General features: G+C 37.0%; 2 protein-coding genes across 2 annotated transcripts; both read right to left on the reverse strand.

The window, feature by feature from the left end:
* Positions 1 to 437: 437 nt before the first annotated feature.
* Positions 438 to 6,909, reverse strand: LOC145889957 (uncharacterized). Its single transcript, XM_082981037.1, has 16 exons — positions 6,648 to 6,909; positions 6,519 to 6,569; positions 6,324 to 6,434; positions 6,018 to 6,137; positions 5,601 to 5,711; positions 5,376 to 5,462; positions 5,155 to 5,208; positions 4,680 to 4,793; positions 4,205 to 4,294; positions 3,832 to 3,969; positions 3,381 to 3,470; positions 3,032 to 3,145; positions 2,545 to 2,658; positions 2,116 to 2,229; positions 1,451 to 1,555; positions 438 to 1,186 (listed from the first exon to the last, which is right to left on the reverse strand). The coding sequence occupies exons 1-16, from the start codon at positions 6,907 to 6,909 to the stop codon at positions 438 to 440; spliced, it is 2,424 nt and encodes an 807-aa protein (XP_082837163.1).
* Positions 6,910 to 6,918: 9 nt separating this feature from the next.
* LOC145890063 (receptor-interacting serine/threonine-protein kinase 1-like) lies at positions 6,919 to 7,836 on the reverse strand. The gene is made up of 3 exons (XM_082981136.1): positions 7,777 to 7,836; positions 7,563 to 7,735; positions 6,919 to 7,498 (listed from the first exon to the last, which is right to left on the reverse strand). The coding sequence occupies exons 1-3, from the start codon at positions 7,834 to 7,836 to the stop codon at positions 6,919 to 6,921; spliced, it is 813 nt and encodes a 270-aa protein (XP_082837262.1).
* Positions 7,837 to 13,740: the final 5,904 nt, after the last annotated feature.

Here is a 13,740-nt window from a genome sequence, read left to right on the forward strand (position 1 = left end):
AAGTAATGCCATGCTTTCGCATAGCAAGGCAGGATCGCTACACTGCGCAGGCGGTCTGATCATAAGATTTACAGGTTTCGCAGCCAAGGTATTTCCAGATTTTAATGTTTAGTTTGAAGCGATTTAAGCCTTAATATAGAGCTCTAAACACGCACAAACAGCAGTTTTAAAAGGCGAGAAATCGAAAAAAATGCTCACTGCACGCTTTGGTGAACACTCTTTACGGCCCTCTAATGAGGTCGCCACAAGTTTGTAAATGTTCTGTAGTTTCGTTAGCGCAAGCCACATTGCAAACACTTCATTTACACTGAGAACATAAAAAACCCTTTTGTTGGGTTTACTGTACAAAAAAACGATACAAGTACACAACAAAAATAGTAGAAACGTATCGGTATACATTTGCTATGTGAGTGATTGGAAAGTTTGTGAAATGCCAACTAATGTAACATTGCTTTTGCCCGACGCAAACCTTTTTCACTCCTTTCAATCTCCTCTTTTCTGTCCTCTTCAACTATATCTGTTGCAACCCTGTAAGCTTGAATCGCTCTTTTGTAACAATCTATGCTTTCATTCAGTCGGTTTGTTTTCCTGCTAGCAAAACCAAGGTTGTGTAACAAATATCCGTACACTCGATGCTTTGCTGAGTTTGATCCAAACTGTTTCCCCATTTTTCGAAGTCCAAGTTTAATAGTTTCTCTCGACGAATAATCTTCGATTAAAAGGCGACTCCAACCAATCCCGTGCAAACATCGCACTTGACATAAACATGCAACTTCTTTCTGCACGTTTCTTACATTTTCGATTCGGAGTTTCATCTTTTCCATAAGTGGAATCACGTAGTCACAAACTATTCGTTTGTTTTTTTGGTTTTGAACGGGATCAGCAGTTTTCAGCAAATCCTTGTTGGCAAGTCCCAGTCCACCCTCCACGCAACTCATCACACCATCGACTCGTTTTCTTCCATTTGGATGCCTGCCGTACAGTTCCGACGAAAGATCATAAAATAATATCGATTTCAAACAATTTCCCTCTTCTCTTTTTGTATCTGCAATAGTTTTCAACTGATCTGCCGTTTTTCGGTTTTCCTTTAAAAGTTTGTTTCTTTCTTTATTTGCTTCGGAATACATTTGCCTTTTCAAGAAATTTACGTAGCGTCGAAGAAGTGAATTTAGATTTTTGTCTTCCTCTGGAACAGAAAAAATCACGAAATTAAACCACATTTAACATCAAACTTTTCGCGTGTACTATGCCGCTGATTTCAAAGTGTCAATGTCTCGGAACTTTTATGACGTAAATTATGACATTTTCTATCGTAAATTCCGCTTATCATCGATATTAGACATTAAGAAAACTTTGAAACTTCTTCCAATTATTTAACGTTATAATTCAAAGGTTGTTCCTTTTAAGTGAATACACAGCCAGTAAATAATGGGACAATATATTAGGTTACTTGTTAGCTGCAAGGATTTCCGCACGTTCCCTGGATTTTCTGTTTTCACACTCGATGATCGAGTTACATCACATGTGGTCGCAAGCTCTTCATTGCTTTGAGATTCTATTGCAAAAAAGTTAAATTTTAGGGACTTAAACAAGGTCCACATATCACATATAAATAGACGGGGATGAAAAGCACAACTTTATGCATTAGATAATTTTTCCACGCTGTCAACTCCTTTGGCATAGAAATTGTGTGACATTTTTGGCTGGTTCGAGACAAGATGGATGTTAGTTGACAAAAAAAAATCGCCAGTTAACAAAACTTTGAACGCGGGTTACTCGGCCGCCTTACGAGGTAGCAGCATGATTTTTTAACACGTTTAAGATCATAGGCTGACCTTTTTAACGATACCAAAATTACGAAAAAAAAACATATTCATAATCGGTTATGAATATCATATGCGTATTATGTCATAAATTGCGAAAGAGAGATTCGCCCAGTTAAATGTTAACGCAAATCATTCTACGCGCGTAACTCTTTCAAATGATGTTAAAATATTCAAAAAAACAATAAAACTTTTTGTGTGGCCCAGGTGCAACCATGTCCGATGGTATTGACTACGGTCAAATATAGCAGTAGTAGTATTAGGTAACTCAAAATAGGTATACACAGGATACCTGGTAGATCAGATGTTTTCTGTCCAACATCTGATTGCTGTTTTGAGGTGCTGGGAGAGGATTGTAAGTTAGCGCCCTCTTCACATGCGGAACTTGCTGCTTCATGAATCTCACCTTTTGGAATTAAAATAAACATATCAAATTTGACATTAAAGTGCTTTCAGGATTTTTTCATTTGGTACAGAAGACTAGCTCCTGAAAATACTTAAACATGTATAACATATTTATTGCAGCACTGTGTCTCAAAGAAGCTGAACATATTTTGGCATGCATATCATTACCTGGTGAGGTTGCGATTTTTTAATGCTTTGCTAAAACTTATTGTGGAGTGTTGTGTGGCCAAGGTACAACCATGTCTCATGGTGTCGACTACGGTCAAATATAGCAGTAGTAGTACTAGGTAACCCAAAATAGGTATACACATATTACCTTGTGGATCAGTTGTTTTCTGTCCAACATCTGATTGCTGTTTTGAGGTGCTTGGCATGAATGGCAAGTTAGCGCCCTCTTCACATGTGGAACTTGATGCTTCATGAATCTTACCTTTTGGAATTAAAATAAACATATCGAAATTTGACATTGAAGTGCTTTCAGGTTATTTTTTCAAACGGTACAGAAGACTAGCTCCTGAGAATAGGAATACATTTTACTAAGTGCATTCACAAGATGGTGCTGTGGAGCAGCATTTTTATCCGGAGAAAATGTAAGACACTTGGGTACATGCACAAAAAAAGAAAATTGGTAAATGGACAGATCTCATAACATTAGGTAAACAAATTTGGATAAAAAGGAAACATCTTGCAACTTATTGCGGAGTTTTGTGTGGCCAAGGTGCAACCATGTCCGATGGTATTGACTATGGTCAAATATAGCAGTAGTAGTATTAGGTAACCCAAAATAGGTATACACAGGATACCTTGTAGATCAGATGTTTTCTGTCCAACATCTGATTGCTGTCCTGTGGTGCTGGGTGAGGATTGTAAGTTAGCGCCCTCTTCACATGCAGAACTTGCTGTCTTATCAATCTGACCTTTTGGAATCAAAATAAACATATCAAAATTAAACATTGAAGTGCTTTCAGGATATTTTTATGGTACAGAATATTAAAACATGTAAAACATAGTATTTGCAGCACTGTGTCTCAAAGAAACTGGACATATTTTGGCATGTATATCAATATCTGGTGCTGTTGCAATTTTCTAATGCTTGCTGCAAGGATTTAGCCCATGAGCTAACAGTTTGTCACACTGGAAATGGATTCTTACCACTTAGCTGTGAAGTAACTTTTTGGTTTGATGGGGATTTAGTTGTTGTTTGATTGTCAGTGTCTTCACTTAGTGGAGGAGTTTCATTACCTAAGACAGATTATTGGGCAATTTCTTAAAATAGGAAAAACACCTTTAATGTTAATTCAATGAATCATGAGGTATCAAGGGGCCAAACTGTCGGCATTTTACAAAGTGAAGTTTTTTTGATTGCATTCACAAGATGGTGCTGTGGAGCAGCATCTTTATCCGAAGAGAATGTAAGACACTTGTCGGTACATGCATAAATAAAGATCTTTGGTAAATGGACAGATTTCATAACATTAAATATACAAATTTGGTTGAACAAAAAACATCTTGCAACTTATTGTGGAGTGTTGTGTGGCTCAGTTGCAACCATGTCTGATGGTGTTGACTACGGTCAAATATAGCAGTAGTAGTATTAGGTAACTCAAAATAGGTATACACAGGATACTTTGTAGATCAGATGTTTTCTGTCCAACATCTGATTGCTGTTCTGTGGTGCTGGATGAGGATTGTAAGTTAGCGCCCGCTTCACATGTGGAACTTGCTGTCTTATCAATCTCACCTTTTGGAATCAAAATAAACATATCAAAATTAAACATTGAAGTGATTTCAGGATATTTTTATGGTACAGAATATTAAAACATGCATAACATATTATTTGCAGCACTGTGTCTCAAAGAAACTGGACATATTTTGGCATGTATATCAATATCTGGTGCTGTTGCAATTTTATAATGCTGGCTGGAAGGATTTAGCCCATGAGCTAACAGTTTGTCACACTGGAAATGGATTCTTACCACTTTGTTGTGGAGTAACTTTTTGGTTTGATGAGGATTTAGTTGTTGTTTGATTGTCAGTGTCTTCACTTAGTGCAGGAGTTTCATTACCTAAGACAGATTATTGGGCAATTTCTTAAAATAGGAAAAACACCTTTTATGTTAATTCAATGAATCATGAGGTATCAAGGAGCCAAGCTGTCTGCATTTTACTAAGTGAACTTTTTATTGCATACACAAGATGGTGCTGTGGAGCAGCCTGTTTATTCAGAGAGAATGTAAGACACTTCATGGGGGAAATTGCACAAATAAAGAACATTGGTAAATGGACAGATCTCATAACATTAAATATACAAATTTGGATAAAAAAGAAACATCTTGCAAATTATTGTGGAGTTTTGTGTGGCCAAGGTACAACCATGTCTGATGGTGTCGACTGCGGTCAAATATAGCAGTAGTAGTATTAGGTAACTCAAAATAGGTACACACAGATTACCTTGCGGATCAGTTGTTTTCTGTCCAACATCTGATTGCTGTTTTAAGGTGCTGGGTGGGGATTGTAAGTTAGCGCCCTCTTCACATGTGGAACTTGCTGCTTCATGAATCTCACCTTAAGAATCAAGATAAACATTTTAAAATATGACATTGAAGTGCTTTCAGCATTTTTTTCATGTGGAACAGAAGACTAGCTCTTGGGAATACTTTAAACAAGTACAGCTTGTGAAAGATGTTAACATTTAAAAAAACAATTTCACCATTTAATGCACTGCTAATGCTGTATTGTAAACAATTGATATAATAAGTATTGTCCCATTTCCAGAACAAACAAAACCAATCTTGAGAGTATTCATTCAACCCATGATTTTGAATAGTATTTTGTATATTCATCAGGGACTTGTTGAATACACACCATTCGAGTAAAGACCCTATCACAGTTGTATAACATTGTGTTACGAACACATTGAACATACCTTGCAATTCTTCCACTACTTCCTCGTCATGTGATCGTTGTTCTGCAGTGACATCTAACACAAGTTCACTTTGAAACTCTTAACCAATACCAAGATTGTAATTTTTTTAATTTGAAATGAATTTTGCACATAAGGCAGGGCTTGTCATGCAAAATCTTTTTCAGTTTTAAATATTACCCCACCAGGGTGTCAAACTTATTCCGTCCTCTTTAGCTACATACCTAGAGTGGATTTAGTTTTTGTTTGATTGTCAGTGTCTTCACCTAGTGCAGGAATTCCATGGCTTAAGATGGATTCTGGGGCAGTTTCTTAAAATAATGTTAGCTTAGTTATATCTTAAATTAACAAGATGCTTTATAAGTAATGTATATATTGAAAAGGTTCCAATTATTCTCGGGAAACTTCCAGTAGTTTTAGGATTCCTCATAATACATATATATATATACCTGTATTTTGATTAGTATGTGTTTGTTGTGGCATGACATCAGAGGTTGTTTGCTTGTCAGAACCTTTACCTTGTGCATGGGATCCACTAATTAGGCAAGTGTCGGCTGTTTCTTTAATACAAAACACAGTTGATAGAACCAAGCATGTACTGTCTCTGCCTTAGTTTGAACAGACTAACCCAGGGGTCAGAAACTTATTGAAAGCAGCATGCCAGTTTACGAATTTTGTCCAGATGTAAATGCCTCATTCTCAAACATTTATGAAATGATACAGTGCACAAAATAATGTTGACCTTTTTTACGTACCTGCTCCACAATGGCTTATAGTATATATTATATACATATTTTTTGCTGTTTATCATTGCGAACATTTGGCCACAGGTTGCTAACCTTCTATAATAAATTACGGTATTTTACTTGTTTCCTGCTGTGAACAATGTGACAAGTTTCTTTCATGCTGCACTTGGTCACCAGAAGTCATTGTTGATAATTCATCAGCAACTGTTGGAGTTCCATTCTCTCCACTTGTAATCATCTCTAAAAGTTAAGAATATTAATCGTCTTTCGCAAATTAAAAGTCACTTTGTAAAAAATTAAATATATGTATATATACTTGTCCAGTTAAATAACTTCATTGATTACGTAAAACTCATACAGTATAGGCACTTAACAGTATTCAATCCACTTGTTTCTTTATATAGCATAGAGCAGATGAAATTATACCCGTTAAGCAAGGTTCAAATTGAACATCAATCACATCATGTTGTGTTTGAACATCGAGGATTCTTTGTGGTGCATCTGCCATCACTTGAATTTCAGTTTCTGCTGTTGGTTCTAGTACAACACAAACAATAATACACTGTGCTTAGTGTAATGACACATATGTGTTGGTGCGTATTGTGTGGTATATTTACATACCTGCAGGTGTTGAGAGTGAAACTCTTCGTACATGTCTACATGTTGCAGCACCTAATAAAATCATATCAATTTAGAATATGATTAAAAAATATACATTAAAAAACGCAACAGTATATGTAAGCAATTTACCTCCATATGTTTTTGCCCAAAGCTGGCGAAGTGTTAAGGTATAGTTAAGGTTGCCTGGTGAAGGTTTGATTTCCTGTATTTGCTCAGAAACACCTGCAGCCTCCTGCACTATCACTTGGGTGCAGTGTCGTTCAAAAATTTCATTTAGCATATTGCAAATTTCTGTCATCGTTGGACGTGAAGATGGAGTTTCTTGCCAACATTTCTTCATCATTTCTTCAAGCTTCTCCACAATTGCTTTTTCAATATCATTAAGCTCCATTTTCCATTCTCACACTGCATCACAGTTTGGTCTTAAACCATCTTGAATGGCTTCTAATAAAGTTCTTTGATTACATCTGGGATAAGGCATCTCACGGGTAAGAACCATGTGTACAATTAACCCAAATGCATAAATGTCAAGGCTTTTTGTTGGTCTCATAGTGAGATCACGGAGCTTTTCTGGTGCTGTGTAATAAGGTGTATACTGTGGGTTTTCCTTACTACTTCTAGCTGAAGGATCAACTGTTGCAGAACCAGTTAAGGTTGCGAGTTCTGCATTCCCAAAATCACACAGTTTAGCCATCAGCAAAATAGATATCAAAATGTTTTCAGGTTTAACATCTCCATGGATCAAGCGTTTTCCTGGTAGTCTGTGACAACATTCAAGTGCTTTGGCAATGTTTAGCAACAAGCGAACACGTAAATAAACGCCAAGATGAATTCTTCGATCCAAAAGAAGTGATTTCAGGTTTCCCAAAGAGCAATATTCCATGACTATTCCAACTGCATACTCCAAATTTACCCAGCCCAAAACTTTTACAATATTGTCATTGTTGACTTGATGAAGGCATGTTATTTCTTCCTTAATTCTGTAACATTTACAGAAGTTAAGCCAAACACAGTGTTAATTGGTCCAAAAATAGTTACACTCACGTGTTTACTACCAGTGCTCTATCTGCAGGTCCACCAGTTACTCTGTAAAGCTTTACAGCAACAGTTCTCTGCATTCCTCTGTGATAACCGTACCAAACTTCACCATAGCCTCCTGATCCAGCAACATGTTTAGACTCGTCAAACGTCAAGTCGTCGGAGTCAAGTTCCAATAACTAAAAAAGTGTTGGTCATATGGTGGTGTGATGAAAACCACCTTGCATGTACGAAGGCTACTAATGTCTTTCTGTGTGATAAATACGATTTCTTTTACCATCGCGTCAGGATTTAATTTCTGCAGACACCCAGACATATAACTTAACTCACGGATCAGCCCATTCGCTATCAAAAAGTTTAATGTCACAATATTGCAGATAAAGATTGGCTGAAGATGCATTGTTTTGAATAGGAGTTTTTCATCAAAATTCGTGTAAAAGCCATGGGCTTCTCGAGCGGGGAAAGGCAAAGAAAACGAAAACTTGTTTTTACTTAAACGCATGTGGCGCAGCTCTAAATTCTTTTGTGGAAAAAATTTAACGTTCAGGCAAAAGTGGAAACTGTTTAAAAATACAAATATACCGAGCACCAAAAACGAAAATTTACACTTAAGCGAAGAAAAACGTATGGAATTAACGGTAATCAGAGCGCCTGGCAGCAACTTTTGGCTGTTGCGCGCTTTGTTACTGCGGCAAATAAATCTTTATCGTATCGAAACTGACAGAGGACGGACATTAAAGCTTATCTGTTACGTTTTTACATAAGTACGTACACTAAATTCCATATAGGGCTGTAACGTTACGGCGAACATAGGTAAGCGTCCAAGATCAGAAAACTGGACAAAATCGGTAACCTAAACAAGTGACTGAAGCGGAAAACAAGGAGGGTACATATTTTCATCCAAGGGGAGTAATTGAAATCATTTAACCTGTACTGCGTCATCGATAGGTAACTTCATTAATTGTTACGGGAATCACGCTATACCTTGCACTGTGTCCATGATAGGCAAGTTTGTTAAACGTAAGAGTAGTCACGCTATACCTTGCACTATGTCCATGATAGGTAGGCTAAGTTTGTTAAACGTTAGGGTAGTCACGCTATACCTTGCACTATGTCCATGATAAGTAAGTTTGTTAATTGTTAGGGTAGTCACGCTATACCTTGCACTATGTCCATGATAGGTAAGTTTGTTAAACGTTAGGGTAGTCACGCTATACATTGCACTGTATCCATGATAGGTAAGTTTGTTAAACGTAAGAGTAGTCACGCTATACCTTGCACTATGTCCATGATAGGTAAGTTTGTTAAACGTAAGAGTATTCACGCTATACCTTGCACTATGTCCATGATAGGTAAGTTTGTTAAACGTTAGGGTAGTCACGCTATACCTTGCACTATGTCCATGATAGGTAAGTTTGTTAAACGTTAGGGTAGTCACGCTATACCTTGCACTATGTCCATGATAGGTAAGTTTGTTAATTGTTAGGGTAGTCACGCTATACCTTGCACTATGTCCATGATGGGTAAGTTTGTTAAACGTTAGGGTAGTCACGCTATACCTTGCACTGTATCCATGATAGGTAAGTTTGTTAAACGTAAGAGTAGTCACGCTATACCTTGCACTATGTCCATGATAGGTAAGTTTGTTAAACGTTAGGGTAGTTACGCTATACCTTGCACTATGTCCATGATAAGTAAGTTTGTTAATTGTTAGGGTAGTCACGCTATACCTTGCACTATGTCCATGATAGGTAAGTTTGTTAAACGTTAGGGTAGTCACGCTATACATTGCACTATGTCCATGATAGGTAAGTTTCTTAATTGTTAGGGTAGTCACGCTATACCTTGCACTATGTCCATGATAGGTAAGTTTGTTAAAGGTTAGGGTAGTCACGCTATACATTGCACTATGTCCATGATAGGTAAGTTTGTTAAACGTTAGGGTAGTCACGCTATACATTGCACTATGTCCATGATAGGTAAGTTTCTTAATTGTTAGGGTAGTCACGCTATACCTTGCACTATGTCCATCATTCATTCATTCATTGGTTTATTTTTGCCCAAAGTATTTCAGTTTAAAAGGATGGGGAATGCGAGAGTAGGGGCAGGGGGACGCTGGATGAACCTTCAGGTTTTCGGTGCCAAGCGTCACCCTTGGTGTAATTACTCAACAACACAAGATGAATAATGAAAACGAAAACATAAACATAAAGACGAACGGAAAAATTGTGCAAAAGTGAACAATGAAAATAAGAAAATTTTACAATAAGGAAATGTAAAGACGTTGTAGAAAACATAAATAGTAAATAACGAGAACAAAACAATCAAACAAACTACTTCAGTTACGCATGAGTACGGACAGATGCGTGCATGCTCTAGCGGCAGAAAGAAAAGCACGTGGGTCGCACATGTGCACGTGTTTTTCAACATTAAACATACTTTCAGTTGTATAGTTGCAAAAGATGTTGTTTGTAGTGTTTTTTTAAAGCAAATTTTCCAGAGTTTTTCATTTTTTGCGGCAATTCATTCCAAATTTTGGGACCTTGGTACAGCAGCGTATTCTGGGCAAATAGAGACTTCATTTTTGGAATAACATAATTTGAGCCATCTGCATGTCTGGTGAAATGGGAGTGTTTGTGCCATGACTGAGTAAAAAAATTATTGAAAAACAAAGGTAATTGATTAAAGTGATGCTTGTGCATAATTTGAGCTGTTTTTAGTTTAACAATTTCAGGGAGTTTTAGAATTTCAAGAGTTTTGTATATGGGTGTAACATGACATGTTGCCTTGTTATAGGTTGCAGTGCGAAGAATATTATTGTGTACAACATTTAAGTGGTGAAAGGCCTTTGCATTTCCAAAACCCCAGCAGGTGATTGAATATTGTAACTTCGAGTAGACACAGCTATAATAGGCAACCATAAGCGTTTGTAGTTTTACCCATTTCCTTAATTTATACATTACACCACAGAATTGTGCCAGGGAAGTCTCCAAGTGTTGAATGTGACTGGTCCAGTGAAGGTTGTCTTGGAGAATAACACCTAAGTATTTGAATTCTGATTTACGTAATATTGGAATTTGATCTAACTGAACAGAGAAATGGGTGTTTGTGGTGTTTTTACCGATCAGGATGTATGAGGTCTGGCTAGTGTTTAGTGTTAGTTTGTTACCGCTAAGCCAATTGGATACATGTTTTAAAGCATTATTTGTTTTTGTTTTCAAAGATACTGTGTTGTCAGCTGCCATGATGAGGCATGTGTCATCGGCAAATAAGGTGGTGGAAAATGTGCTAGCTAGAGGCAGATCATTAATGTACATCAGGAAGAGGAGTGGTCCTAGTGCAGAGCCTTGTGGAATTCCACATGTCATGGGTGCAAGTGATGAATTGATGCCATTAACAACTGTGTATTGGTGTCTGTTTGACAAGTAGGATTGAAATAATTGTGAAGTGATTCCCCTTATGCCAAATAATTTATCCATTTTGGAGAGTAGTATTTTGTGATCAACTGTGTCAAATTTGATAAGTCTAACGATATGCAGCATGATACAAGATTGTTTTCATTGTTTAACATTAGTTCATTGTAAATTTTGTGCAGTGCCAAATCAGTTGAATGTCCTTTTCGGAATGCAAATTGGTGTTCATACAATAGTTTGTTTTTTTCTAGGTAGTCATAAATTCTTCGATGCAAAAGTCTTTCAAATACTTTACTGAAAGTTGGAAGAAGAGATATGGGCCTGTAATTTGTACATTGGTCAGTTGAGCCAGACTTGTGTATTGGAATAATTCTGGAAATTTTTAATAAATCAGGATAAATTCCCTGCAGTAGACATTTGTTGAAGATGGCACAAATGTGAGGCGATATGATTTCATTTGCCATTTTAATGAATTTGGGTGGTATGTGGATGTGATGAGATTCTTTTTCTGTTTTTAGTGAGTGTATACACTGTGATATTTCATGATCAGTAAATGGGGTTAGGTAGAAGGAATTTTTTGGTCCAATCGTTTTCTGTGAGTGGCCATCATAGGTAAGTTTCTTAATTGTTAGGGTAGTCACGCTATACCTTGCACTATGTCCATGATAGGTAAGTTTGTTAAACGTTAGGGTAGTCACGCTATACCTTGCACTATGTCCATGATAGGTAAGTTTGTTAATTGTTAGGGTAGTCACGCTATACCTTGCACTATGTCCATGATAGGTAAGTTTGTTAAACGTTAGGGTAGTCACGCTATACCTTGCACTGTATCCATGATAGGTAAGTTTGTTAAACGTAAGAGTAGTCACGCTATACATTGCACTATGTCCATGATAGGTAAGTTTCTTAATTGTTAGGGTAGTCACGCTATACCTTGCACTATGTCCATGATAGGTAAGTTTGTTAAACGTTAGGGTAGTCACGCTATACATTGCACTATGTCCATGATAGGTAAGTTTGTTAAACGTTAGGGTAGTCACGCTATACCTTGCACTATGTCCATGATAGGTAAGTTTGTTAATTGTTAGGGTAGTCACGCTATACCTTGCACTATGTCCATGATAGGTAAGTTTGTTAAACGTTAGGGTAGTCACGCTATACATTGCACTATGTCCATGATAGGTAAGTTTGTTAAACGTTAGGGTAGTCACGCTATACATTGCACTATGTCCATGATAGGTAAGTTTCTTAATTGTTAGGGTAGTCACGCTATACCTTGCACTATGTCCATCATTCATTCATTTATTGGTTTATTTTTGCCCAAAGTATTTCAGTTTAAAAGGATGGGGAATGCGAGAGTAGGGGCAGGGGGACGCTGGATGAACCTTCAGGTTTTCGGTGCCAAGCGTCACCCTTGGTGTAATTACTCAACAACACAAGATGAATAATGAAAACGAAAACATAAAGACGAACGGAAAAATTGTGCAAAAGTGAACAATGAAAATAAGAAAATTTTACAATAAGGAAATGTAAAGACGTTGTAGAAAACATAAATAGTAAATAACGAGAACAAAACAATCAAACAAACTACTTCAGTTACGCATGAGTACGGACAGATGCGTGCATGCTCTAGCGGCAGAAAGAAAAGCACGTGGGTCGCACATGTGCACGTGTTTTTCAACATTAAACATACTTTCAGTTGTATAGTTGCAAAAGATGTTGTTTGTAGTGTTTTTTTAAAGCAAATTTTCCAGAGTTTTTCATTTTTTGCGGCAATTCATTCCAAATTTTGGGACCTTGGTACAGCAGCGTATTCTGGGCAAATAGAGACTTCATTTTTGGAATAACATAATTTGAGCCATCTGCATGTCTGGTGAAATGGGAGTGTTTGTGCCATGACTGAGTAAAAAAATTATTGAAAAACAAAGGTAATTGATTAAAGTGATGCTTGTGCATAATTTGAGCTGTTTTTAGTTTAACAATTTCAGGGAGTTTTAGAATTTCAAGAGTTTTGTATATGGGTGTAACATGACATGTTGCCTTGTTATAGGTTGCAGTGCGAAGAATATTATTGTGTACAACATTTAAGTGGTGAAAGGCCTTTGCATTTCCAAAACCCCAGCAGGTGATTGAATATTGTAACTTCGAGTAGACACAGCTATAATAGGCAACCATAAGCATTTGTAGTTTTACCCATTTCCTTAATTTATACATTACACCACAGAATTGTGCCAGGGAAGTCTCCAAGTGTTGAATGTGACTGGTCCAGTGAAGGTTGTCTTGGAGAATAACACCTAAGTATTTGAATTCTGATTTACGTAATATTGGAATTTGATCTAACTGAACAGAGAAATGGGTGTTTGTGGTGTTTTTACCGATCAGGATGTATGAGGTCTTGCTAGTGTTTAGTGTTAGTTTGTTACCGCTAAGCCAATTGGATACATGTTTTAAAGCATTATTTGTTTTTGTTTTCAAAGATACTGTGTTGTCAGCTGCCATGATGAGGCATGTGTCATCGGCAAATAAGGTGGTGGAAAATGTGCTAGCTAGAGGCAGATCATTAATGTACATCAGGAAGAGGAGTGGTCCTAGTGCAGAGCCTTGTGGAATTCCACATGTCATGGGTGCAAGTGATGAATTGATGCCATTAACAACTGTGTATTGGTGTCTGTTTGACAAGTAGGATTGAAATAATTGTGAAGTGATTCCCCTTATGCCAAATAATTTATCCATTTTGGAGAGTAGTATTTTGTGATCAACTGTGTCAAATT

Source organism: Ascidia mentula, chromosome 1, assembly GCF_947561715.1.
Source record: "Ascidia mentula chromosome 1, kaAscMent1.1, whole genome shotgun sequence".
Lineage (NCBI taxonomy): Eukaryota > Metazoa > Chordata > Ascidiacea > Phlebobranchia > Ascidiidae > Ascidia > Ascidia mentula.